This window comes from Haliaeetus leucocephalus, unplaced genomic scaffold, assembly GCF_000737465.1.
Source record: "Haliaeetus leucocephalus isolate CR32 unplaced genomic scaffold, Haliaeetus_leucocephalus-4.0 Scaffold1, whole genome shotgun sequence".
In the NCBI taxonomy this organism is placed as follows: domain Eukaryota; kingdom Metazoa; phylum Chordata; class Aves; order Accipitriformes; family Accipitridae; genus Haliaeetus; species Haliaeetus leucocephalus.
The window spans coordinates 11,646,342-11,673,917 of NW_010972437.1; the positions used below are offsets into that span (position 1 = coordinate 11,646,342).

General features: G+C 38.0%; 1 protein-coding gene across 3 annotated transcripts in view; it reads right to left on the reverse strand.

The window, feature by feature from the left end:
- RAPGEF4 (Rap guanine nucleotide exchange factor (GEF) 4) overlaps positions 1–27,576 on the reverse strand; it is a 158,151-nt gene that overhangs the window by 21,305 nt on the left and 109,270 nt on the right. For all 3 annotated transcript variants that reach the window (XM_010566634.1, XM_010566627.1, XM_010566619.1), the window contains 13 exons: positions 24,265–24,349; positions 21,150–21,210; positions 20,317–20,393; positions 19,037–19,183; positions 17,633–17,748; positions 14,307–14,395; positions 11,955–12,033; positions 7,356–7,506; positions 5,946–6,034; positions 5,444–5,474; positions 5,124–5,202; positions 3,166–3,312; positions 1,852–1,949 (listed from right to left, as the gene is read on the reverse strand). In XM_010566634.1, coding sequence (XP_010564936.1) covers positions 1,852–1,949; positions 3,166–3,312; positions 5,124–5,202; positions 5,444–5,474; positions 5,946–6,034; positions 7,356–7,506; positions 11,955–12,033; positions 14,307–14,395; positions 17,633–17,748; positions 19,037–19,183; positions 20,317–20,393; positions 21,150–21,210; positions 24,265–24,349 — 1,249 coding nt within the window. The remainder of the gene's footprint in view (positions 1–1,851; positions 1,950–3,165; positions 3,313–5,123; positions 5,203–5,443; positions 5,475–5,945; positions 6,035–7,355; positions 7,507–11,954; positions 12,034–14,306; positions 14,396–17,632; positions 17,749–19,036; positions 19,184–20,316; positions 20,394–21,149; positions 21,211–24,264; positions 24,350–27,576) is intronic.

Below are 27,576 nucleotides of genomic sequence, written 5' to 3' on the forward strand. Positions count from 1 at the left end.
ATCACTTTTTCAATAACAGACTGTAGTAGGAGCTTTACTTCTGTATGAGTTCTTTCTTTGTACTCTAGGGAAAACTTGTCTTTCAAATATCACCATAATACAAACTAATTAAAAATTATTAAACTAAACCACAGGCATTATTACCTTTAAAGCCCCATCTAAAATTAAAAAAAAAATAGTGTATATAAGCACAGTATTATCCGAAAAAAATCAGGACAGCCATCAATCTTATAACAGCCTGCAGATTCCTCTGAATTGGAATTCGCACAAACACAAAATTGCTTTAGTTTAAGACAGAGTATGAATTAAAACTACAGCAGTTTTGTGTAGAAAATCCTAATTTGTGGAAATCTGTGGAAAGAGAATTGCCCATAGACTGAAAGAAGGCTTTTTTCCCCTATTTGGAGACAAACACAACATAGCCGTTACCATAACAAACACATATTTTCCAAGGCTAGGAAAGAAGAACTTAGATGTAAACTCATTGCATATTTGAAAATTCATCTAACCCAGAACAATTTTCACATGGGAATTGCCAAGTGTACTGTGAATAAATGTACATGCACAGGCAGCAGCCAGAAACTGGAATGTGAAAGGAGTAAACTGGGAGGGAGGTAAGGTTGTAACATTATTCAATTTGTTTATACCTCTGAAAAAATGCAGCTAATAAGGGCATGTATTGTGTTACACATGCTGAGAACCTTTTTAAAGGTGCTGAGTGTTCCTCCCTAATTCCTACTGAAGTCAGTCCAGTTGATGAAAACTAGCACATTGCAGCCCTGTATCTTAGAGCTCCCTGTAGCATTTCGAGTACTTGATCCATGGTAAATAGCACAGGGGAAAAGGCACAGAAGTCATGACAATTTGCTGCCAAAGGTATGTCTACACAGACAATGCAGAGCCATATAAAAGTACCCAGCATAGTTGTACTGACACAACACCCCTGCTTTAGAGTAGCATGCCCCATGAGGGTATCTACTTGGCAGGATTAATTAACCTTAAGGGAACACCAGAATTTAATAAACTGAACAAGAGGTATCTCTGCATGGAACTGCAGTATGCTGGATGTGCATTCCCTGGTTACTAAATTGAAAGCAGCAGCAAAGCATAGATTTTACCATATCTATAAAAGAAATCAGGCATACATACTAAGTGGCTTGTTAAAAGCATACAGGAGGCTGAAGCAAGGCTAGGAGTAATAGAGTTCATGCTGACATGACTTCGCAATGACATTTGTTTTTAATGAAATAAAAGGAACAAAAAGTACAGTCAAATCAAATTCTATAAAAGCAGACCCCATGGAGATCGTTAGAATTACTGCATGAACTCTAAGTACTTATGAACAATTCTACTTAAGAAAAAACAGACTTTCTACTAGGAATATTTTCTGTGATTCTACTTAGAATCATCTGAGATTTTGACAAAGTATTTTGTGGGCCTGAGAAATAAAAGATTTTAAGGAGTTTACTGTTGGAATCAAGTCTCCAGAATGCTTTAATTTCTAACATCTATCTTCAAGAATATATCCCTGTGGCCTTGAGGAGATAATTCCGTAATCAGGAGTTACTGCATGTCTTAGTGACAATATTCAGCTCTTCGTAGATGCTCAGTGTGACACAGAGAATACTGGGATCAAGTGCTGTCATGTGGATCAGATGGATTTCTGCTCTAGTTTAGGAAATTATAACATTACCTCTTTTTAATTTCAGGGCTCATCCCATAGCACTATGACAAGCCCTTTGTTGTGAATGTTTCCACTAGTTTTTACCTAAAGCATTGATAATGCAAAAAGGGCCAAACGTTCAAATAAACTGAAGAATTGAACTTTCTGAGAACTGCATACATACATACCAATGAATCGAACTGATCACGTGGGCAAGCAAACAGCCGTCCATTAACACTGAGAGTTGTAAACACTGAAACATCATGAGGTTTGAGCACAACCTTTTCTGTAAACATGAAACAAAAGATTGTTTATTATTATATATATGTAGAATTTACAGCAGGACCGATCCAACAGCTGCACAGATCACCCTTCTGGGAACAAATTTTGCACAATAAACCAATGTCCAGGATACAAAATAGATGACAACAAGGTCTTCTTTATTGACAAAATGTGACAAGCTAGCCCAAACCAGTCTCCTACAGAACTGGCATACAGGACTAGAATCCCAGCCCCAAACTCTACAGACAGGTCAAGAACCTGTGCTGCCTTCTCTAGAAACTACCTGCAAAAATTCAGCCATAATTTGGGACTCCATTCTTCTCAGAGCTGTAAGCATTTGGAGAGCTGTTCTTAATAGAAATTGCCTTGGAAGACAGTAACTGCATAAGGAGGTGATGAAATGCAACTGTATTCAAATCTCATTACAGCAGTTCAAAAAGAGCATCACATCACAGGTAAAGAAAAGATAATGAAGTAACTTACAAAACAGTCTCTTCCAGCATGCGCTGTCTGTCAGCAAATCTGACAATAAAAAATTGCTGCAACTGCAAAAAGTAGAGCCGCCTGGTGTCAATTCTCAGGAAGTGAGCTGGTTTTGGCAGGCATCACTGTTTGCAGAAATGCCTTCCAGCACAGCTCTCATTAGCTCTGTGTGTGTCCACACAGTCAGACTCTACCAGTGCACTTCAGCAACACCAGTTCTCCAGCAGAATTCACCTTGCAGTTACTCTCCCATTTCCACAGCCTATAGTAGGGGGCTGACTCCTGATCCTTTACCAGTAGGTCAGTGGGCTTGGCACAAAGTTGCTCAGTAGTGGTTTGCATGGACAGAATGGCCAGAATGGTAGTGACCACTACTGGAACGTCTGTACTGCAGTTGTTTTCTGCTATTGCTGATTCATAAGTCTAGCCTTACATTATCCATGCTTACCTCCTATTTCTGTTGTTAAAAAACTCTTACAAGTCTTACAGTGAAGGAAATTTGGGGTAGCTCTGCTCTGTAACATGCAGATATACAAGCTTCTCTATTTCTCCTGTCTCCCATGTGAGCTCCAGTCTGCGCCTGCAGTAGGAAAAGGACTTTCCTCTAAGACAGAACTTGTGTACCAGCCAAACATGCACATGGATATAAAAGCCTTGACTGAATTAGTCTTTCAATCCCACCCAACATTCTGCTTCACTGTAAGTGAGAAGCGTTTAAGATGATGCAAATACAGTACCTCCTCCTGAGCTCATCTTTACTATGATGAGGCCTTCTCCAGAACCCAGCTTATCTGCTACTGCGCTGATCACTTCCTTCACAGAGGAAGACACTGGCACCCGGATAGTGGTATAGGTTTGGTCTATGCAGTACACCTTAAACAGAACTACAGAAAAAAAGATTGTGCTGTGTATGCCACATGTAACAACCACAGAGACTTTACTGTACAAATTACTTTCACTTCAGTAACCACTCCTCACAAATGAAACAAATAAAGCAACAATAAATCACTACAGTTTTGATAGCCTCCCATTCCTCAGATGTTCTACAATTTCTAGTACAGAAATCTCTGATTTCCCAGAGCTTTTAGTAAACCACAAAGTACTAGTGTTTCAGTATTGCTACATTATTTATGGATGCCAATTTAATCCGGCACTTTGCTATGTTCCAGACATTATAATATTTTAAATCAACACTTCTTTTCAAAAGTCAGGAAAACTGGCTGCAAACTCTCTTAATTACAGGAAAATAATTTTCATATTTACAAAATAGATTTGAAAATAGTTTTGGTTACAATCAGAACTTAAATCAAACTGTACTGCAACCTGTTTTTTACAAGCGAGTATATAATTGCTGAATCAAGACTATTGTAGACGATGAAGAAAAATACCCTAATAATATGAATACACTTGAGTGTACAGTACAAATTGGCTCACAGAGTAATACATGAACCCAGGCCTCTGGCTGCCTAGAAATCAATATGATAGTATATTAGCCTGCAAAAAGCAAGGCAGCCCAAAGTGACATGAATTTAAGACAGAAGGAGTTAGCAAAACACTCCTTCAGCTCAGCTGTCAAGCCAAGCCAAGCAGCCCCTGGGGTTATAGCTGTCCATGGATTTTCTATGTTCAGTGTGCTGCCTGCCCTACAAATAAGAAAGGTGCACCCATATGAAGGGGGCAGTTACTGCCTATCCACACAGACACAAGAAGTAGTACTTCCCTGACAGTAGCAACTGTTTTGCTCTTTATAGACCTAGAAGAAACACTGCTACGGACAACAGAAGCTGCATGCCTGGCAGGAAGTCTGCTATTCATATGCAGTTACTTTGAAATGGCTCTTCTGTTGGTTTGATTTATGCCACCAGCTTTCTCAGCTATATGACCTTGCATTTTGTTCCCTTATTTTTACTGTTGTTCACTAGCAAGGGCTATCCTTTAATATCAAACACCTTCAAGCAGAAGCTATTTTCTGTGATGAAGATGCACCAAAACAACCATTGAGAGACTGGCCCTAGCAGCTGCAATGAAATCCTCAGGTTTATGAGTTTTAAGGGGCATGTATCTTTGTTTACAATGAACAAATCTCATCATCAGAGCTCAGGATTTTTAACCTGCCTGAAGTAAAGGACAATATGAAGAGCCAGTACAACTGAAAATGATATTCTGATACACTGCTGTAAATTTTACCTTAATCTCTTCAGAGAATCAAACAATAGCAATACAGCAAACAAGCAGATTTTGTTTTCTAGGCTGTGTGCCACAGGACAGAGATCCACGGCGTGATTATCTGCTCCACTCCTATCTTGCAGAGGAACAGCTATACATGTTAGCTCAAACTACGTAGGGGAGACAGAGGCTCAAACATGACCTTCAGCACCCACTATTTAGTGCACTGTCATTACCTGCATGGACACTGTCTGTACTGGTTCTTATCTGTTTTGTTCATTCCCTTTTTTAAAGGTTTTTACATCTTCCTCTGAGTAAGCAAAGTGTTTGATAGCACAAGTAACTAAGGGAAAAGACCAGAAGCACTTCACATCAATGATGGAGAATGTTGGGCTAGGAAAAGCAGTTTGCTTCAGGCCAGCTTCAAAACTGTAGGTACTTTTGTTTATTTTTAGACCATTTTTTTGAAAGAGACAAATTTACTGCAAATCTCGGTGGCTCAAGAAAACTTTGCAAAGAAGGAACTCACCTTCGTCACTGCCCCTGATAGGCTGGCGTTTCTGTGTTCTGTCATCACTTGTGTTGAACAGCTGCAGAAGAACTTTGTGCTGAAAATGAATCATCAGGATTCACATTAATGCAAAAAGAAACATTATGGGGTAGACATGAACTACAATAGATCTCTTATCAATGGCAGGGAAAAGAGTAGCCATGCAAAATTTGACACATTGTTAAAAGCTATTTCTCAATGTGTTGTTTTGGTATACCCATGATTACTAAAGAGAAGATGCTTATGGATTTGTTATGCTAAAGCTTTTACTTTAGAAGATGGACAAAAAATTATCTTACCTTCTTTTGTGGTGCTTTAGGTTCTTCAGAACTATAAAAAGGTAAAGCATAGAATATATAATTAAATATTACCTGGAAGATTTTGTGTACAAAATCACCTACAGAACATGGACCACCTGTCAAACTACAATATCAACATATTCATGTTTGCATATACAAAAAGACTAGATGATACCACAGTTAATCTATGACCAAGGCAGGGAAATTACTATACAAAGTCCATGTAAGCATGAAATAAGCATCCCGTTTAGTTTCAATTGTGTGTACATAATTTCTTATTTCTTCTGTCAACCTTTTAATGAGAGTTTGGTGTTTGCAAGAATGATGTGGAAAGAGAGGGCCATAGAAATTAATCCAAAGAAGTTTGCATGGAAACAGTCAATCTTGTATGACTGAGTGCCATTCATAGAATGGATTTTTAATAGATATAAGCAATAAATTTTCTTCATCTATTTACTGAGAAACAGGGAGGGGGGAGGAAAGAAGCAAAAACTGTGCTTACACTTGCTTTACAATTTTCTCTAGCTCTGGAAGTTGCTCCTTTAGTGCTGCAATCATTCTAGTATCATCTGATACAGATACATAAAATTCCTGTAAATGATACAGAATAGTCTTTAACTATACGGGTAAATGAGCAGTACTCAGGATAGAGGATTATGAGTTGACATCTGATAGCTTAATGATTATAAAGAATGATAATCTGCATAGAGGAACACATGCTGGGCCCAACCCTCTATTACTTCTACTTGTTTATATCCAGCTGATCTAGAGCAAGAGTTACACATGCAGAAGGGAAGCCTGATGGGGCTCACTGTGTAACCACTGACTGCTTGTGCAAAAACTGCATTTTCAGATTATCAAGAACAAAGACTATAAAATTCACAAATAATCTGGCATGATAGTTTTTTCTACCCACTGCTGTTGTAGTCCTTAGTGGTTCATTTGCTACTGAGTTGTTGACTCTCAGCTACTCCAGTCCTCTACAATATTACCCTCTTTTAAACCCTACTCAAACCTCTTCTTGCCGCACCTACATAAAACTGACCCAAAGAAGGATCTATGTGCTTGCAACTAGTTCTTTAACTTCTGGACTAATGAAAGATGTTATGTCTGTCTCCAAAGTCTGTCTATTATTAAAAGCTTTCCCCTGTGGGCTTGCTACATGTCTGTTGTACTTAAGGCCCCTCTCTAATCCCCTCTGCTCTTAACTTAGATTCGGTTTTAAGCTCTTTGTGGCAAGAACTTCCATTCAACCAGTAATATATGGGATTGTGTTCCATAAACACAATATATAATAATAATAATGGCAATCACAATGACTTAACATGAGATTGGCAGTGCATCTTATCTCAGAAATACAAGGATATGGCACCTACCACAAAGACCTTACAACCAATGTCTGAGGTATTAAATGATTTTAAGGGATCAGAAGAGTTCTGAAGACAAAGATCTAAGGTCCAATAGCTGCAGTACAGCTTTAATTCAAATGGAAAGGATTTTTTGTTTTGTAGAGTGAGAACCCTCCAGCTCCTTCCTGGCACACCTCAGGCAGGCATAAACAGCCCCCCAGTTCAACCTGTAGAGCCTCTGAACTATTCACAAGAAAATATTTTAAAAAGCAAATTCATATATTGCTATAAAGCAATCTACCCATGCAGTGCTTTGAAAAGGGTCTGCAACTCCAGCAGATATTTTCAGAGGTCCAGAGGCTGACAATGGTTCAAGCACTGTTATAGTGCTTGTAGTATACTGTCTGCAGCTAAAACCGAGAAAACAGAGTTATGAGTTTGCACTTTGAAATGACCTACTTCTCTTTAGTTCATAACAGAATTCTACAGACTGGGAACAGGCTTTCAGCTTATCTTGCTTGGTAGGTACTTTTCAGTACAATGATACAACGATTCCTTTATACCTCCAAAAAGGCCATTGCTGCTTCATCTTCTTGTAGTAAATCTCCATATAAAGCAGCCCACTGCAGAACCAGACGAATGACTCGCCTTTTATTGTTGAGGGCATAATCCATTTTCTCCTGCTCTGTACCCTGGGAAGGCTGGGCATGATAGGTGCCGCAGTGTCAAGGAAAACACTCAGTGATTGAAAATATCAAAACCAGTATGAATTCACAAACAACTGACTTCCAACAAACCATTTTCAGGGTATTCAAACATAACTTTCCAATGTATACATTTGATTTCTGACTGCCACTAGCATAAAGACTTCTGAACCTCTCACATTCACACTAAAAAGTAAGAAGACAGTGAATTCTCTAAAGAGCACAGGAATGATCACAATCCCACCACAGAGACGGTTGCTGTAGGGAGCAGAACAGAAATGACACTTGGAACAATAGAGAAGAGCATTAACTGTGGAGACCGAAGAAGGATATTTCTCCTTGTTCTTCTTTGGTGACAGTTGAAAAAAAAGAAAAATGTCACTTTGTGTTTATTAAATTCCAGTCTTCCGTTTGTGAGGAAGGCTACCAGAATGAACCACCAGTGGTATTCCTTTTATTTTTAGAAGTTACTGTAACCCAAGGTGAACCTCAGTACCATTATGGTAGGGGGACCTGGAAGTTTACAGCCTAGGCTGACTATAGAGACATGGGGTAAAATAATAAATTCTGTATTAGCCTCATTTTACATATGAGGAAATCAGAATTTTCCACTCTATCAAATAAAGTGTATTTGGGACACAATACTTTATGATAGTTATTTTGTGATAAACAATAAGAAAAAATGGGAAACATTTTTCATTATGAAGTGTCAACATTACAAAAATATGCAAATAGCAAAAAGGCCAAAAGTAACATTTATTGAAAGGAAGAAACCAAGAAAAAAGTAAAGGCACAATGGACAATAAACTGAGATAATTTCAGCCTTTAACCTATGTGAAAATGAAGAATAATCCCCAGCAGAAACAGGATAAGGCAATTTGTGTGCCTGCTTCTCAGTGATCAGAGGTTAACAATATATATTTAAACTCTCCCAATATACTGATGGGTGAATGTGAAGTAAACACAGAATGATTACAGGTACATCTTCAACTTTTCTTCCCGGATACCAAAATTCTGATTCTGGATTGTCATGAATAATACTATTCCCAATTATATAGCAACTTTTAATATTAAAATACTGGCACTCTTTCACTCACAGCAAAGTCCAGCACCCTTTCAAGGTGCACTTTCAGTTGCTCTAACAAGAGATTTTAAAATATTAATTAGAAAATTAAAATATTAATTAGAAATCAAAATTATCTAAATATTTATTTTAAGCTTCATATTTAGAAGCATTTCTCTAATAAATACTCATAAAGCATAATGGGAAAAAGTATCTATTAACTCACACTTTCCAAATGATCCTCCTGCCCAAAACCCCTGCAGAGATTTGACGTGCTACCAGGGTTACCAGGGTGCTCATTTGACTGACAAACTTTTAGAAATCTGCATTTTAATTTCATTCAGAAAGGTTTAAAATTAATAGAGAACTAAACAGGTCAGTATATTTATGGGAGTAAATAAGTGAAAGGGTCATAAGAAGTAAATAATATATTGTAGGCTATGTGCTCTAATGTCTCGGGGAGCAAGTTTAATATTCTACTGAGTCATTTTTCTCATCCCATTTTTACCTTTCAAACACTGTAATTATTTCATGTATTTTTACTTTCTTATTAACTGACCACAGGCACTGGTAATTTTTCTGTATTTTTACTGCTCATTTATATTAATTGCTCTTTTATTAACATTATCACAGGGAAAGTCAGTGAAGAGTTCTCCCATTTTTACGGGACCTACAGGATGCAGCTTCACTGCAGACTGCAATCAGAAGTAAAATATCATGTATACTTGCAAGAAGTGTCAGATAATTGTAAAATATTTATCAACACCAGCATGCTTAGAGTTCAATATATATATTTCTAATTATGTCTAGCATAAATGGAAGCAATTCTGAAGTCTGTTCTATCCTGTGTGGGAACACTTAACCATATCAGGAGCTGTGCAAAATCAGCACCCATTACTACAGTAGAATGCAAACTATTTTGCTGGCATGATGGTAAAGGAGGTTCACAAAACATTCATATGGAAACATGCTAAAGGACTATCATCTACAGAGAGCAGCAGAGGAGTTTATACTTCATAAATATTTAGACAGTAGTCCTTCAAAGACGCATACCTGCATACATGCTCACACACTTGCACTATCCCAAGTGCACTTTTGGAGGTGCTACTCTATTTCAAGTTTTCTTCTGGGCTTTGTCCTGTCTCCCTCTGACAAGCTGTAGCTCTGAGAATCTGTCCATTTCCATCTCTGTGAAGAAGAGAGGGAAACAGGGGCCTTGGTCCAACACACAGGACTGATGTCCTGATCCAGGACAGGGAAGCATGCCCTTTGCTTCTCTATAAAAAAGAAGTATGTGATTTTTTTTTTTAATATTGCAGGATCCATATACTTTAATGACTAAAAAAGAGTGGTGTGCCAAGGGACAGCACAGTATAAGCACTGAATCTGCAGCAAGCAATAATGTTACTTAGCCAAAATGGTGCACCCATCCATTCCTTTCAGGATTAAAGAACTTACAGATGACAAAACGCTGCTGCAAAAGAAGTGAAAACCCAAATAATTTATACCCTGTACTATGCTTGAAAGCACTACAGTGGTCTAGCTCTACTCATACATGCTGCCAGCTACAATATTATCCTAAGTGGGTGTAGGAAAATAGACTTGTATTGATTCAAAATTGGGAGCTGGAGCAAAAACAGTGTCTCTGACTGAATCACCTTTCTTCTTTTTCTTTTTCTGTTTTAATTTCCTCACTTAGCATAACTAATTCCTCCTTAGTCTCACTGGCAAACACGGCACCGGCAAACATTTTTGTAGAGTGATTTTGCTCAAAAAAGATGAGCTTTGCTAGCAACCTTTCAACTCTAACAATAAATCCCAGTGGTACAATCAACAGAGCACAGTTTGATTTTCCATATTCAGAGTGGACCAAATAAACAATAATTCAGCTCTAGGAAAGGCTGACACTAAAGCAGTGGGATACCAGTTACTTCCAGCCCTCCTCCTCCTCCTCCTCTGAAAAGAATTACCATGATGCCTGCCATGACCCATTTAAGACCACGGTCTTAGCCTCCTCTCCAGAAGAGATTTCATCACAAGTGAATACGTATACGTAATTGACACTATCACTTTGATCTTCAGAAAAGCTTTTCCTCATTCATCTGATTTTCCCAGTTATTGGATATCAGAGGTATACTATCGTAACTGAGGTTAGACAAGCCTGAGTCCCAAATGGAATGATTGAATAATATAAGCTACATAAATCAGAAAAAAAACCCCAACCATAAAAAGTTCTGCCCTTTTCTTTCTCTCCTCAAAGATGTCAGCAACAGCATTTCGTAATACTTTTGATATCCAAAACTATGTGGGTTTGGAAAATGTGTGTTTCAGGTGTACGAACAATTTTCTGCAGACCAGTTTTATGGGTCCAAAGGTTTTCAGAACAATTACTGTCCTTGCTAGGAGTAACACAAATGGATTCTCAAGCTTGCCAGACAAGGACACGATGCTCTATTTTGTGGTTTCAGGGTGTTAGCTTTCCGAGATGTCACTCGCCCCACTGAGCTTCAAGGAAAGCACACTTTCACACCAATCTGATTCTAAAAAAATAAATAGAGAACTGAAGTTATTATACCCCTGTCAGAATTCTATAAACCAGAAAACATTATATGTTTATTTAATGCTCCCAGTCACTTGATAACTTCAAGTCACTGTGCACAAGGAAAACTCTCAGTGCCCAACAGCTCCCCAAACTAAATGACCTGCCAGTAACTGACTGATGGACATTTCACAGACTCCTTCTGTAAAACATGCAGACAGTACAAGAATCACCTCCAGCTCTAGATGTTATCCACTGTAAGCTTTCATCTCCTAGGTATTTGCATGCAATTGAAGTTTCTTGCAGTTTGTTAACATTTGCTATATACTATTATTATAGATTATTATTTTTATTCATAACAATTGTGACAGCATCTAGGAACTACTTACACATTATTCTACTAGTTTAGGCACCCTTTTGCTTGAGGCAGTTTGCAGCTTGTAATCTATAAAGTGGACCACTGAAATCACCAAAACATAATGATCTTAGTTAAAATCTAGATGCTGCAGTTCAGCAAAACCTAAGAAAGACAGAAAGGATACAGGAAGGGTAATCCAAACTTTTATGTAATTTCACTTATCTGGTGGAGGGACAATACATTCCTTTCCCTTGGAATAGTAATCGGCACAGGAAAGATACAGTTTTCATGCTCCAGGACTGTTTCTCATCATGAGTGTACACTATCCATTTCAGAGTTGTTGAGCTATGGACAGCTGTTAGTTAGACACTGAGAACCTACCCACAAGGCACAGTCTCCATGAAACATTATGTACTTCTTGAGAGAGAGAAGCTTCAGTCTCATCACTGATAGGGACAGCTGTTATAGGGATGTAACTTTTCCCTTACAAAAGGATATTGTGCCATCAAGGCTGGGCAGAGCTGACTATTTGGCATAAAAACACAGTGCATCATAATAAAATCATTTAAGACAGAATCTGTGAAAAGAGAAGAAAGAAAACAGTCAATTAAGCCCCTGCAAACAGCCTGAGGATCACAACGATGGGCTTTCTTTCAGCTAAAATATTTTATTAGCCCTCTGCATATAATAAAGGGGTCTTTTTGCACTTTGTTTGTAGGCATTAAGTATGAAAATGGGGAATGAACAAATATGAGCTGGAATATTAAGCTTTTATTCTTGTCTGCATGAATTTTATTGCACTTATGTTAACAGGCATTTGCCTGCGTCAAAGAGAAATTTGGCAGAGCAAAAAACCCCAAACTCTGTGCTGAAGTGAAATATTTGGATATACTTCTCTAAAAGTGTAGAGATCTTAGCATAAGAAGAATGAGGCCTGCCACACCTGGGTACCTAAGAAATGCTGCTGCATTTGGCTTTAGGGAACTACAATACCAGACAGCACATTTAGTATACACTACAAAGGAGAAGGCAAATAATTTAATTCTTTGCTGTTTTCCTAGCAATGAGCAGAAGGCCTAAAAGAGGTAAATGGACAGCCAAATTTCTGGTTTTATTTTGATTCAAAAGTATCACAGCTGTTACATTTACATTAAAATGTATATGAACAATATGATTGACATTTTCTCTGGCAAAAAATAACAGGCTATTTTTTCTGTGAAAATGATCTGTGGTAGTGCTGCTGTAAATCCCAGTTTGCCTTACCTTTGTATTTGTGACAAAAAGAAGGATTTATAAAGCCTGGCTGCAGAGGCCAGAATAAGTTTGGCAGTGAGAATAAATTTTATTTTACTTTTAAACCATGCAAGTCTTATATGGAATCACTGAGAAACAATAAACACAACACCCTCTGGTATCAAAAGTGCAGCTTTTGAGATAAGAGAAACATTTAAAAACCCTGTAAGTAAGCGATATCAGAAAAAATATGGTGAGATAACTGTGTAATATAACATTACATCATTGCTTCCACTGTAATTCATATATGAAAATATGTCTCAGTTGACAAAACTCACCTCTGGAAGGGTGGGACTTTTTCCTTCCATAATATACAGAGCAAACTGGATTTTAACTGTTCTTAAATTAAAGGAATGCATAAACTAAAAATTCAATTTTCCAGCACTCTGAGCTTCGATATCCTAAAAATAGCTTTGTGAATTGTGACATTTTGTATCACATTAGGATACAGGTATAATCTTGTCATTGGATGTTTTTGGGAAAAGATTTAAAAAATAATTTGTTTTAGAAAAACATATAATACATGCATACTATGAATAGTAAACTTGTGATTATATCCTTTCAAGCTTAAAGAACAACATTCTGCTTGTAATCCTAATAAACAGGTATCTACGAAAAGGATAATTTTTATTCTTTTAACACACTATTTTATAGTGTTAAAACACACACTATAAAAGGATTTCTGTAATCTGTCAGTTCTTCCACCATTTATGGATGTCTGTACAGGTTTCTCCAATACTATGAGGTCAGTAACAGATTAACTGGATTTAAGAACACCTTTGAATACATACTTCTTAGACATCTGCAATATAAAAAGAACTTGCTAAAGCGGTATTATGCAGCTTAATATAAAAGTCTCTGCATTGCTTTATCATAATTAGGAGGAATTTTTTGTGTCTGACTCTACTAATAGTAAGTCAGCAAATATCTACATCCCTAGATGTAAATTCTCTGTTCTCTTTACATTAATGAAAAGCAGGCTATTAAGTGCAGCTGCAGCAACCTGCATTCTTGGGACCTGGCCCATGGTGTGCTGAGTTCCCTTTTGAGTAACAGTTCTTCTTCCCCTGTACATGGAAAAGTGTCTCAAACAAGTAATTTCAATTGTGATACTTTAAATGTGATATGGATATGAAAATTTGGGAATACTTACACTAGTGCAATGCAACGGCTGGAGGTATCAATCTAGTTCACAGTACTAAGTGACATTCAGAACAAGAAGTATGAGTATATTATCATCGGGTGGTAATGCATGCTCTGTCCTGGCCTTATAGTTGTGCCTAATTAAAGTTGTGACTAGTGGTCTGGCACCTTTTAGGATTTTGCTGTTCTATTCTGAACTGAAAGTACAAATACAATAGAGCAGGCCAGGGGGAGTGGATTGTTATCTTTAATTCTGGATTTCCTAGGTTTTCTCAGGGTTGTTTCAGAGCAGTGGATAGTTCTTATTGTGGTAAGAACTAACACTAGCTGCTTTTCAAAGCATCACATTGCGGTGTTCCCCCAGCAAGACCATCTTATGCAGTAATAATAACACAGCCTTTGTCATGTCAATACCTGTTGCTTCATTTAAAGTTGCTTCAAGGCGCATAGTTTCTAGGAAGTGCTCTAAAATTTTCTCTGGGGTTCCTGACATCACAATATACCTGAGGGAGGGAAAGGAGCAGTTAGTGTCTCACAGGCAAAACAGCTAATCAAGAAGCAGTTGTGTACCAGTGAGAAGACCAGGACTGACGAGTGCCAGAGTACAAACACCTGCTCTGACCAGAATCTCTGTGTGGCTTCGGACAAAACCACTCACAATCTTTGTTGGCTTCGCCCCTGTAAAATGGGAGCAATAACACTCTCCACCCTACCCAGGGAGCGTGAGATGACAGATGGCCCCCTCCCTGCACAAGTACTCCAGTATAACACCACCACAGTTACACTGCAATCAGGAGAGCTGCACTGGTGCAAACCTGGGGAAGTGCAATCAAAAATGCTTCTCCACTGAGAATAAATATCTCAGTAATGACAGCAATTCACAGTCATTAGAGGGTCTTAACAGACTTACTATGAGCATGAAATGAAAACTGGTATGTATCTGTGTCAGAGCAAGGAAACAATTTCCTTCAGCATCACTGATGGGTTGGTTTGAGAAGATGGGGACAGATAATGAAATAGCACACTGTATCTTCAAATTTGTGCAATGCCTTAGATAGCTGAAGTAAGTAAGTTTTTGAAGTCGTTAAACTTAGGATTGTACCATTTCCTGGAGTAAATTTAGGGGAGGTGAGAGAACTAGTGCAATAGTCAGGTTTTTCTGCTTCATGCAAAAACAGTGGTAAGATTTTAAGTACCAGCAGAATATCATAGGATATTGCTAAACTTGTCCTGTTGTCTTTTTTTCTTTCCTTGCAGATTGGATTTTTTTATCTTTCCCTCCATTCTTTCAATCTTTGCATCTTTTTTTTTGGAATCCAACTGATAAAGTATGAAACTTAAAAAAAAAAAAAAAAAAGAGAAAAAACCCCGAGAAGTGAAGATACTCTGCTCCTGCTGAGAAATAAGTGGTGGAGCTGAGCTCCTGGGAGCTCCTCCTCACTTTGAGCGCTGACCGTCACAGTTCTTTTACCTGTCAACCCCTTTGGAAGAACTGTATTGATGTCCCAAGAACACAAACACTTGTTAAGCCAGTGCACATTCTCACAGAGATACTAACCAAGTATCTAAGTGAGTGAAGCAGAGAAATCACAGGTGGCTGTACTCTGAATATGAAAGTGAAAATGAACAGTGAAGTGACTTGCAGGTCTGCTGAATTCATCCTGTGTGAGTGTGATCACCCATAAAGAGTTAGATCTTGGGAGTGAGAACTTCAGAGCTAGTCCTTCGAAGCAAAACTGTCACTGTTTGAAAGCATGGCTCGAGGAGCTATGTAGGAGCTATGCCTCCTCAGTATCCAAACTGCAACTGAGAGGATCTGCTCCCAAAACAAAGTTTTCCCCAAGACTAAGATGAAGAAAATTAGTTTCTTGGTTGACCAGGTATCTAAAGAAACAACTTTGAGATGCAGAATATTTCTCTAGTGCAAATGCTACGTACCTGCTTAGGGAGCAAAGCCCAAAGGGCAGCTCATTTGAAGAGATATCAGAGACGCAAGCTATTCAATTAAGGGCAAAGCAGCAAGCCTTTAAGAAGAGGTCCCTGTTAAGCTTCTCTTTTGGGCACAGTGATTTTCAAAATTACTGAACACTCAGCTAACACATTCCAGTAACACATTCTGGAAATCAGAATATATCAGTAACTTTGATTTGGACTCTCAAGCATAAATGTAGCCACTTACTGTATTTACTAACAAAAGAAACAAAAGAAATGTCATCTTCAAAACCAGTGAACTCGCTTCGGAAGACTTTAAACAAAAAGACACTGCCAACACACTATGAACAAAGGAATCTGCTGAAAAGCAGACAGTGAACTTTCAAGGTAGCTTCCTCTTTTGTGTAGCTTATGTCTATTTGTCATTGTTATCAGCAAAAGCTCCCTTGCTGGCACATTGACAGTATCCAAAGCTGACCAAATGCATAAAATATTTACAGAAATGAAGTTTTGAGCTTTACCTGAAAATATTCCTGGAATGTAAGCCTTAATATAGAGCCTAACTTAACTAGGCACCATAAATGTCTCTAGCTATTTTTATTCAATTCTGAAGAAGAAAATGTGAGACAATGCAAGTAATACTGGTGCAGAGTTTGCAAGGAAGGTGGTGTTTGAAATATGTTTAAATGAAACTTTTACTTTTGAAAGCATGAAAAATATATCAGACCCAAGAAAATGTATTTAAATCTATGACGAAGCTGCTGTGTATTGCAGCTGCTGATGCAAATCCACTGGCTGCAGCCAAGTTCCCTTCATTTAGACAAAGAAAAATTTGTTGTAAGAGTCCATGTTTTCCTGGTAGCATAGTTTGTTTTTCTAACAGATCAAGTGAAAGATGAAATGGCAGTTTCTGAAATACGTGAAATGTGTATATAAAATACAAGGAATGATTTAATCAACCCTTCACAGATCTTTACAGATCTTTATATTCAGTTATGCAGATAAAATAGGTATATGAAATCCCAGATCAGATAAAAACTGTGCCCAAAATATCTCACAGTAAATTAGCTCTTTCTTTGAGAAAAAGTAAGGTCCAGGGTAAAGGATTCGAAACTTCTTGGTGCTTATTTTGTTGGAGTTGTTCGAGCGTTTCTGAAGAAAATTGTGCATCCATTTGCAAATAACACATTTACAAAGCCTTTAGGGGTTTTACCAACATTTGGAATGATAATAGCCTCACTCTACTCTTATCACAGTAGTATCCAAACAGAATTGTACTTTTTCCCTTTCAGTAAGAAACTAAAGAAAATACAATGAATATTGTTATTACAGTGCAACCCTATTCTGTAAGATAAGCTGTGTGACTTTCATTGCATGAGATCTTTGTTTTGTATATAAATTGTACCTAGCAAACTCTTATTAGAATCCAGAGCTCAAAATCCAAAATGAAAATATCTGCACTTAACAATAAAACAATGTATTTTCCTCACGTCTTTTACACAGTAGCTCAGCTTAATAGGGTTTCAGCATTCTCCATGTGCAGTCTATTTAGAAGCTATTACACGAGATAAGTATTTACAGCGAGATCTTTAGAGAATTATTGTGTAAAGACATAGAACTGGTGTGCTGCTGGAAATGGATATATTATCCAGTATGGGGCATGTGATCAGCAGATGATTAAAAAAAAGAAAACTTTATATGCACTGCATTCTTCCACAGAAAGAGGGAATATGCTATTGTTCAGATAATAATACCATATGAAAAGGTTAATCATTGTCTGACATTTGCACTATTGAATGAAAACATACTTGTGCTGAGGCTGTGAATTTCCTTGATTAGAAACTCTGTTTCCTGCTGGGATCTTCTCCAACACCAAGACATCTTGGTCATGTTCTTTGAGTCTTACTGTATTTGCTTCCACATCCTGCAAGACAAGTTACTTTTAATAAAGTAATTACACCCGATTTGGCTGATTAGTTACTCCAAAAAAGTGCATGACTTTCAACACAAAAGACTCTGGGGTTGGTTCTTTTCCCCTGTATTTATCTATCTTTATTCTGCTTTTCTCTCAGGCAGAATCAAGAGGGAAGCACTGGCGCTGAGGGAAGAGGCAGAGAAATGTGGGAGGGACTAGAGCAAGAACCATGTGAAAAATCTCTGGCTATGGCAAAGGAAAAAAAAGTTTGCCAAAAAGCAGAGTGTCCCCCCAAAACTTTCCATATGTAATGTAATCTCTATCCCCACTTATATATGACCATTATTATCTATAATCTGACTTTTCTCTTAAAAAAAAAAAGAAAATGGCACTTAAAAATAGTAAGTTTTAGCTCAGTAAACTGTCAGTAAACTTTTCATTTTCTACTACCAGATCATAGTAGAAAAAGAAAAAAAGAAGAATTAAATATAATGTGCATTCAAATAACACAAATGAAAATCAGTAAGACTATGGACTTTGATCTTCTTTGAAGTATTGACCAAAGCTAAATCATTTGGGACTCTCCAACCACCCTTACTGCCAATGGGATCCTCATTCCCTTTTGTACAGTAAACACAATCTTATGTCATTTTTCTAGCACAGAAATCTGTACTGGTTTTATTGCTGCAATACTGGGCATGTATACATTCAAATACAGGATGATACTGGTCTTGACTTCCTATGCTATGAATGATCACAAAACAGCCTGTATTTACAGAATTACAGCTGGACTTTGGAACACATTTGCCCTAATGTGAGTAACTGTAAAATTAGCCTGGGAATATCTTCCTAGAGCTCTCTGATAAAGACATCTGTGTGTTCACCTGTAGCTTATTTAATTTGCCACTTGAGTCTGCCTTGAATCTATTGAGTTTAAGTTGCATATCTGGAAGAATGGGTGATCTTGTTTCATTCACTGTTTGGATGGAAGATCACCCATAAATCCTGGACAGCATAAAATAAAACTGAGCATTTGGCAAATTATAGACTACAGAAATGTGAGAGACAAAAGATTCCATTTGGTCCCATTTTCATGACTGAGCTAGGAAAAGAAAAAGAGGAAGGATGATTAAAATATTCTTGACTTGATCTTCTAGACTGTCACATCTCTGTTCTGCAATAAGGGACACTTCAAACAAGGTTATCAATATCAACGTATCCATAGAAATAAGAAAAACTCTAGAAAAATTTGCAAGTTCTGATATCATGCTGTGAGGGTGGCCCTTCCCGCTCTTACCCTAAGGATCCTGTTGAAGTCCTCCTTGTCTACTCTCAAAAAGTGGCAGTTGTCTTCACGCAGAACAATGGATGCTGCTCTGGGAGCATCATTCACAAGCGCTAACTTGCCAAAATCATCTCCTTCATGTAGAGTACATACCACACCCTGTACAGAGCAAAACATTTACATGCAGAAACCCATCATTACTCTGTATTCTATTGAAAGTCCTTGTACAAACACTGGACTTCACAATCAAATACCAAAACAAATCTACTTGGCAGGAAATCAACAGCCAAAATAATGACTACGAAACAATACTTGATAGCTGGTTATTACTATTACTGAAGAAAGGCAAGAATAGAAAAGAATTGGCTTGTTCTCTGAAATTACATTCAGCTTGAAGGACTCTTCTAGCCCTGCTGAAGACAGAAAGTTGTTGTTTGTTTTTTGTTTATAGAGGCCCTAAAAAATAAGATCAAGTTTGCAGAAATAACATGTAACACCGCATCCTCAGCTGGTGTATATCAGCAGTGCTCCATTTACTCCAATTTACAGTTTATAGTAACTGGGATCTGGCCCACCCAGTGATGTAAAAAATGTAGCTAAATATGGGTTACTTAGGAACAGACTTAGCACCAGGGCCCCTATGCTAGATTTTGGTGAAATGCTTGGTGTTCAGAATGGAGGATTGTCAGTCGCTGAATGGGAAATCAATAGGGAAGTAGGAATTTTTAAAGATTCAATGGATTGCTGTGTACCAAAGTCCTATTTTTTGCCTTGAAAAATCTCCCTCATAAACAGGAAATTTAATAGGGATGCTTTTCAGTCTATAGCTTAACTAAAATGAAGAGCTAACGTAAATTTGGGAGGGGTTCATCCAACCTGAGAACCACTAGTCACAAAGCAGTACTTCTGTCAGACATGCGTGAGAAAAGTTAGTCATACGAATGCAAGCAAATATGGTGGTAAAGGGACAAAACACCCATGAGACAGAAGTCTGGCAATTCACCAAATTCCAGCAAATGACTTTGTCCTAAAGTTTAACTTTAAATCAGTTAACCTACTGATTTAACTCTGCTGAATTATATTCAGAAAGTGTGGAATATATCCCGAAATTATACAGCAATCAACTGGAATTATAATCAGTGAAACCACTGGATCATTTCTTAATAAAATTATGTTCAATTTGTTTCCTCAGACAAAGCAATTCTGCTCTAAATTAAACTGTATTCCTTCAAAGTTTACTCTTACAATTTCAATAGTAAGAATCATATAAAAAGGCTTCTGAAAAAACATACCTTGCCGTAAATGACTACGTTTACTGATCCCTTTAGGATAATATACCAAGAAGTACCTTCTTCTCCCTGATTAAATACTACAAGAGAGAGAAAAGATTTTATAGTGAGAATATAGTTATTCAAAATATAAATGGGACAGATTCTGCACTCAATAAAATTCAAGGTAATTCTATTGCAGTCATATTAATAATGCCTACCTTGAAAAAGCACATACTATGATTTTAGAAGCAATTGCCTTCAGATTTCAGAAAAAAAACCCCCACACCCAGATAGCAGTTATTTTATTACACTGATGTGAAAGTTGCTTTTATTTTCCATGACGGTTGCAACAACTACTTTATCGATACATGTCAGGTTATCAGTTAATAATCACCACACAGATTTGGATCCCACCAGTAGCACCATGTTCTAACCCAATTCTCTAGTGGCTGTGAATTTGACATTCATTTGCTAAAACTTCTCCGTATAAACAGATCTGAGTAATCTTAACATTTTAAATCCTTTATTTTGTGCAGCAGGAATTTTTTATTAATACAAGGATAATATTAGAATACATTTTAAATAGAGATCGGTCCAACCAAGATTCTGGATCAAAACACACCTAAATTGTAGGTGATATATACATCCAACCAAGGATATAGAATTAATTCTGGTACTGTCCCTGCAATTGGCAACAGACTAAGCCAACATGTATTACCCCAGGTTTTAAACAATGAGTGCGAGTCAAGTTTGAAGACTGCATCCAAGTTTTGCTCTTGTCATTTAAACATTAAGAATTTAAATGTTCATGCCACAGATGAGAAAGAAGATCTGACAGGACTCCATTTACTTACAGACTGTTCCTGCTTTGGGATGTGACTCAAAAATGAGGACACCTGCTAATTCTCGCTTTACCTTAAAATAAAAAGAGATAAATTATAGTTTTTATATGTATCTTATTCTTCCTGGTGAGAAGAAGTCACATAATATACCCCAGTCACTGCTTTCCTTCCCTCTGCATCATTCAGCACTCATTCAGAGTCACACAGCCAGACAATGGTCTGCTTCACTTGATGTCCTATTTCCTACTGATTGGCTTTACAGAATATGAGCCTCTACATTTCCTGGCTCCAAAAGGCTCAGACAAGGGCATCTTTAAGATAGACGTCTCCATCTTTCTTCATACACACACATGTGAAACCATCACTAACAATTAACATTAATGTGATGGAAAATTTCAGATGGTAATAGCTAATCTATTACAGAAGATAGCTAGCAATTGTCAATTACTTCATGGGGTTCTGCAGTACTCCAGCTCTTCCCTGAGAAATCAGTACCCTTCTCCTTACTGACGTAAGTCTGGCCACTTCTGCTGTGTTGACCTGCAAGGCACAGCCATCTGGACCTGCTGAGGCCCCTCTCCGCCTGACAGCTTCCCAGGCAAAACGTCCAGCTCACCACCTCTTCCAGGAACTGAAGAGTGTGACAGTGCCTTTGGTGTCAGCCTGCTCCTCACTGGGTTTGTATTACTCTGGTGTGACTAGCTCTTACGACTGACTGGGCAGTTGCCTCTAGTGAGACACTGTTTACAACCATTTTTTCTCACTGTAAACACTGTTAGTGTTACTCTCACAACATAGTAGAAGCAGTGGGAACCTCATATTATCTTGAGTTTTCCTGTGTGCTTTATGTCTCTCTTTGCACAACCGCAAGTCTCCAAGGTCTTGGAGGCCAATTTCCAAGCAGTGGGATTCTTGTTTTCAGAGGCTGTGAGCTGATGACAATCAATGTTTCAGAGGTACTACCATATAACTTAACTGTGCCAAATAGAGATCAAAAGCTGGCTTCAACATATATTTAGTAGTAGCATTTTCACACCATTCTCCCGTTTAAATTGAAAAAATTTTTAGGCCATGAAGAAAAACTTGGGGAGGAGCTCTCAAATTCTGGACACAATCCAGATGAGAGTCTGGTGGCAGCATCTCCTAAGATGGGTGGACAAACTCAGGCTCTGATGCCCTAAAGGCACCCTTAGCTCAGGCACCAAGCATAAACATACCACACCAGTCACCTCTCCCGGAACTTTTTCCCAACAACCAGTGCAAAGCACTTCCTATTTGCAGTCTGGAGAAGAAGAGGGATAAATAGAGGTGTTTGGACAAGTTTTTTTAGTACACTGACCAGTGAACACACCCACAGGCCTGTGATTTCTATAACAATTAGCTCACCAGACTCTATTACAACCTCTGCCTAAAGGCAATGACACTTTCATGAGGACAGGAAATACAACCCCATTAGCACTGTTCTGCACATTGTAGAGAGCGTTGCTATCCATATACATCCTCAGATGTCTTCTCAGTTGGTTCAGTCATTTGCCTCTGTAGTGAATGAATCCTCTTGATGAAGCCAAGAATTTGATTTGTTTTTAACACTGTATTATATAATTGTTTTTCATTCATACATTAACTTCACAGGCTTCTCTAGCAGGGATTAGTTCACCACCATGCAACTTGAGTTTTATCCATTTTACTTCCTGCTGCTTGTGGCATATCTAGAAAACATATTACTTTAGGAATTATGCCTTTCTTAAAATGAATAAACATTCCATTTGCTTTCAAGTTGATTGACCATTAATCTTCTGGTTCATAGGAGCAATGCTGTCTGTTGCTCCTCTGAAGATTTCCTCTAAGTTAGCCATGGTTTCTGTCCTCTGCTTTAGTTCATGTTGCACATAATAGACTGGAATTTCCAAATTCTTACTAAAAACATGGAATCAACTGCAATTCTTCAAAATGCCAAGTATTTCTTGCAGTTTGTATCATTTACCAGTTTGTATCATTTGCCATACTTGTTCTATATGCTACTTGCTGTGGATTCTGACCTCAAGTCTGAATTTCTTCCAAGCTGGAAATATTTTGTGGTTTGGATTTTTTTGTTCTGGGTTATGTCTGTAGTATCAAGAGTGTTCTCCACTCCCTCTCAGTATCTGTCTATCTTGGGTAGTGTCTTTTGTTTGATTTGAAAAGGGTCGTTTCTGGATCTTACAGAAGTGTTTCTTTAAATACTTTTTTACCTACATCCCAGAGATGCTTAAGGATTTTGGCTGGCTGTTCCCTCTTAGTTCAGTTAGCAACTCTGGATGCATATTCTTTTTAAAAACATTGCTCAGGTGTTATATGTTTGCACAGAGTACTTTCTTTCTGTAATGCAGCTTCATAACTAGCTGCATCTGTCCAAGTTAGCTGAGAATTATTGAAAATATCAAGAGCTTCCAGAGGAGCTATTGTCAAACATAAATCTACTTTCTGACTGGCTTTCTTTTTCTGAAAGCACCCACACCTTGCTGCTACCAAGTAAAGTGCTATTTAGCTTGTTTCAGTTGCCTACACAGTGTGTCAACAACGGTGAGACTTTAAACAGTTGTGTTCTCTCCTCCAGGCACTTTCTCCATTTCATGTATTCTTGGCTCTCTGCACTGTTCTTGCCCACTCAGAGAGAAGGTGCGTGATGAGGCTTCCTTCACTCAATGACCAAACTCCAACCAGCCAGCACTGCACAGTACACCTTTCTGCACTGTGTAACTCCTCCTCCTAACTGGTTCAAGCCAAGACTTCTTACAGTTCAGAAATCAAACATCTATTCTGCAAAATTCAGAAACGCCACAGTCCCAGGTGTCAGGTCAGATTGCATGCATCTTAATTTAAACTCAGATATGGACCCAGATGGAGACATCTGTGCCAAGTGAGTGAGGTAGGGGCTGTGCAGGAACACATGAAAAGAATTATATCTGATAACCAAAAGACAACCTACATCTGCATAGTGCTTGGGTGGTCCTCACAGGTGGGAATAACTGCTTTGCATGGGAAGTGTAAATGGAAATGGTTATAGGCACTCCAATTCTAATAGAGCACTAGAAGTCAAAATTCAGCCTCCTTTTTGGTGATGAGTTGTATTTTCAAAAATACTTACTGTGGTAGAAAGATGAGATAAGGCCTTAATGTGAAGAAGTTCTTCATATATAAATTCTAAGTCATCTACAGTTCTCTGGCCAGGCCTATAGAAAGAAGATAAAAAGGACAGCAAAATGCAATAAATGCCCAAAATAAATGCTTCAGAGAAGTACAAAACAACATAAAATGCTGTTGTACTGTCTACTGAAAGGTACATCCTCACTAAACAGGGACTGAACGATGGTTCTGGCTGGAGGACTAGAAACACACAGAGGATGTAAGTGCTATGAAAGCACCTGATTGACACTGAGCAGCAGCCATAGCAACCACCTTAGAGAGATCCTGATTAAGCAGCTTTTGTGATGAAATCAGGTGTTCTATATGTAAAATGGTCAGATAAATGAGAAATGGTACATAAAGATCTGTTCCTTTCAAAACGACTCCCAAGTGTGAGATCTGCACTATTTTTCACATGTGGCACTATTTAGTTGTAGCAAACAGACAGTAGTAGTGGTTTGTAAAGGAGTGCATGAATTTCTGCCAAAAAAATTGGAAGAGGCAGCAGTGCATCCTGGAGGACAGTAAATGACTGCTACAGACTTAATGCTGAGTGCTGTTGTTTAGCCACAAAGGTAAATAAGAACCACCTAGTAGTTTCAACTTCTCTCACTGAAAAATACAAGAAGCTGCCATCGATAAAAAGCATGCATTGATGGAGTAATCCTCCTATAGCACAACAAGGAATAAGGCTGCCACTGTGACTGAAACAATTACATTTCTGTAGTCTACACACTATAAGATTTTCTGATTGCTAAAAAGGGACACAAATACTCTGAGAACTGCAGTGTGTCAAGAGATGCTTTGGAGGATCTAATAAACAGCACCCATGAGAAGGAGTTGTAGGAGCTTGTGAGTAACTCCAAAACTTTTTCCCACTCACAAGATTCTCTTCAGTTTAAGTAAGTGTCTAATACAGCCTTATTTTCTCAAAGGACAAATTCTCCTGTGATATAATTTCAGACAGCACATTGGAGCACATACACACACACAGAAAAAATCCTTTAAAGCGTTACCCCAAGTTATTTTCATAAGACTAAGTTCTTTCAAACAATGTGTTTTAGATTTGTGAAAAGCAGAATATAAGTAATTAAATCAATGGGCCAAGAACAGAAGAAAAGAACAACCTAGTCATAAGAAAGGAGAAAGGATAAATTTAAAATGTGAGGAAATGGGATACAGGAAGTCCAGTCCAGGGGCAGGAGTTTCAGAGGAGAAGGTTTACATGCTTGCATTAAGAACAGGCTAGTGTGCAGTTCCAAACCCCACTGTCTGCAGTGTTGTCGTGGTTTAACCCCAGCCAGCAACTAAGCACCACACAGCCGCTCACTCACTCCTCCCACCCTGCCCGGTGGGATGGGGAGGAGAATCAAAGACAAGTAAAACTCGTGGGCTGAGATAAGAACAGTTTAATAATTTAAATAAAAAAGAAAATAATAATAACATCATAATAATAATAATGATGATGATGAAAATGAAGATAACAAAAAGAGAGTGAAATATAACCCAAGAAAGACAAGTGATGCACAATGCAATTGCTCACCACCTGCTCACCGATGCCCAGTCAGTTCCCTAGCAGTGATCTGCCCCTCCCAGCCAACTCCCCCCAGTTTATATACTAGACATGATGTCACATGGTATGGAATATCCCTTTGGCCAGTTTGGGTCAGGTGCCCTGGCTGTGTCCTGTGCCAACTTCTTGTGCCCCTCCAGCTTTCTCGCTGGCTGGGCATCAGAAGCTGAAAAATCCTTGACTATAGACTAAACACTACTTAGCAACAACTGAAAACATCAGTGCGTTATCAACATTCTTCTCATACTAAATCCAAAACACAACACTATACCAGCTCCTAGGAAGAAAATGAACTCTATCCCAGCTGAAACCAGGACAAATGTGTGGTATCAAAAGAATTAACAGCACAGTTGAATCTTGGACAGCCCTAAAAGAAATGTCACAATGAACCTTTCCGATATAAGTTTTATTCCTAAAATGTCAATATTATAGGAGATTCTAGCATCTAGAGGATCAGGAAGGTCATATAAAGAAATATAGTGCTCTACAGGTTTTCTGCCTAATCACCTCTTGGTTCAACAGTCTGTCTAAATCATGTGTGAGGTAGAGGGAGCACCCAGCAATTGTGTCACTCTGGAATTATTTTGCATCTTTTTGCAAAAGAAGTTTGATGGGAGACTTCTTTTGGATGAACAAAGTACTGAAGAAGTCATAGAAAACATAAGGACAACTGACATCTTCTCTGCTAAGCAAGCTGTATTTTTCACCTGTTCTTCACTTACCAATGACATGCATTTATTATTACCCAGATTAAAGACAAATTTAGACAAAAAACGTTTTGGATTAAATTTTTTTTTCCTCATACAGACTGGAATAAACTGTTAAGGGAGAAACAGAAACTGGTTTGGTACTGCTATGCCCTCTAGTGACTCAAAGTACTCTTTACTATTTCTAAATCTGGCTTGAAATTATAAGGCTGCCACTCTTAGTGATTTATGTGGGGCAGTATCAGCTTAATTAAGTACAGAATAAAGCCAAGCCAGTACTTGCTACATTTCACTGGAGATTTAAGAAACACAAGGTAAGGATTTTAACAAATACTACTTCCCATAGGAAGTAACAACTTTAATTTTATTACATGCTTGCAAAACCAGTGTGTTTTGGAAAATGGAAAACAGGGTAACAAATTAACAGATTTCTACATGAAATTAAGATATAAAAGGATGATGTCTTATTACATCAGATCTCTATGAAGACAAAAGGGTACACTCTTCTTTCAGGATGTCCATTTGCCTCCTGTGTTAGTACCTTGGGAGGACTGACAATCTATAGTGGATGTACCCAGGCTTTACTTCTGCTCCTGCAGATGTCACGTGGAGAGATATTAGGCATCACTGCTTCTGTAAAACCTGTGTGGTGACCCACTGATGTTGATTTGTAGGATCCTGCTGTGTAAAGACCTAGTTTCTGCAGGGGACACATTCTAACAGCAATAGCTGGTTATAGACAGGATAATAAATGGAATAGGTAGAGAACGAGGGTACACATTAATGGACAGGAGAACTCAGGCGATATTAAGTGATCAATAAAAACTGTTCAGTGTTTGGAGAATTTATCAAGGTCAGAGACATTGAGCTTCTCTGTGACTAGGATGTTGGCAATATAATAGTACTTTGCCATTGATAAACCACGTATGTACAAGCAATATCATTGATTATTTTTATTACACAGCTAACCAGAAAATTCTCAGATAAGAACAAG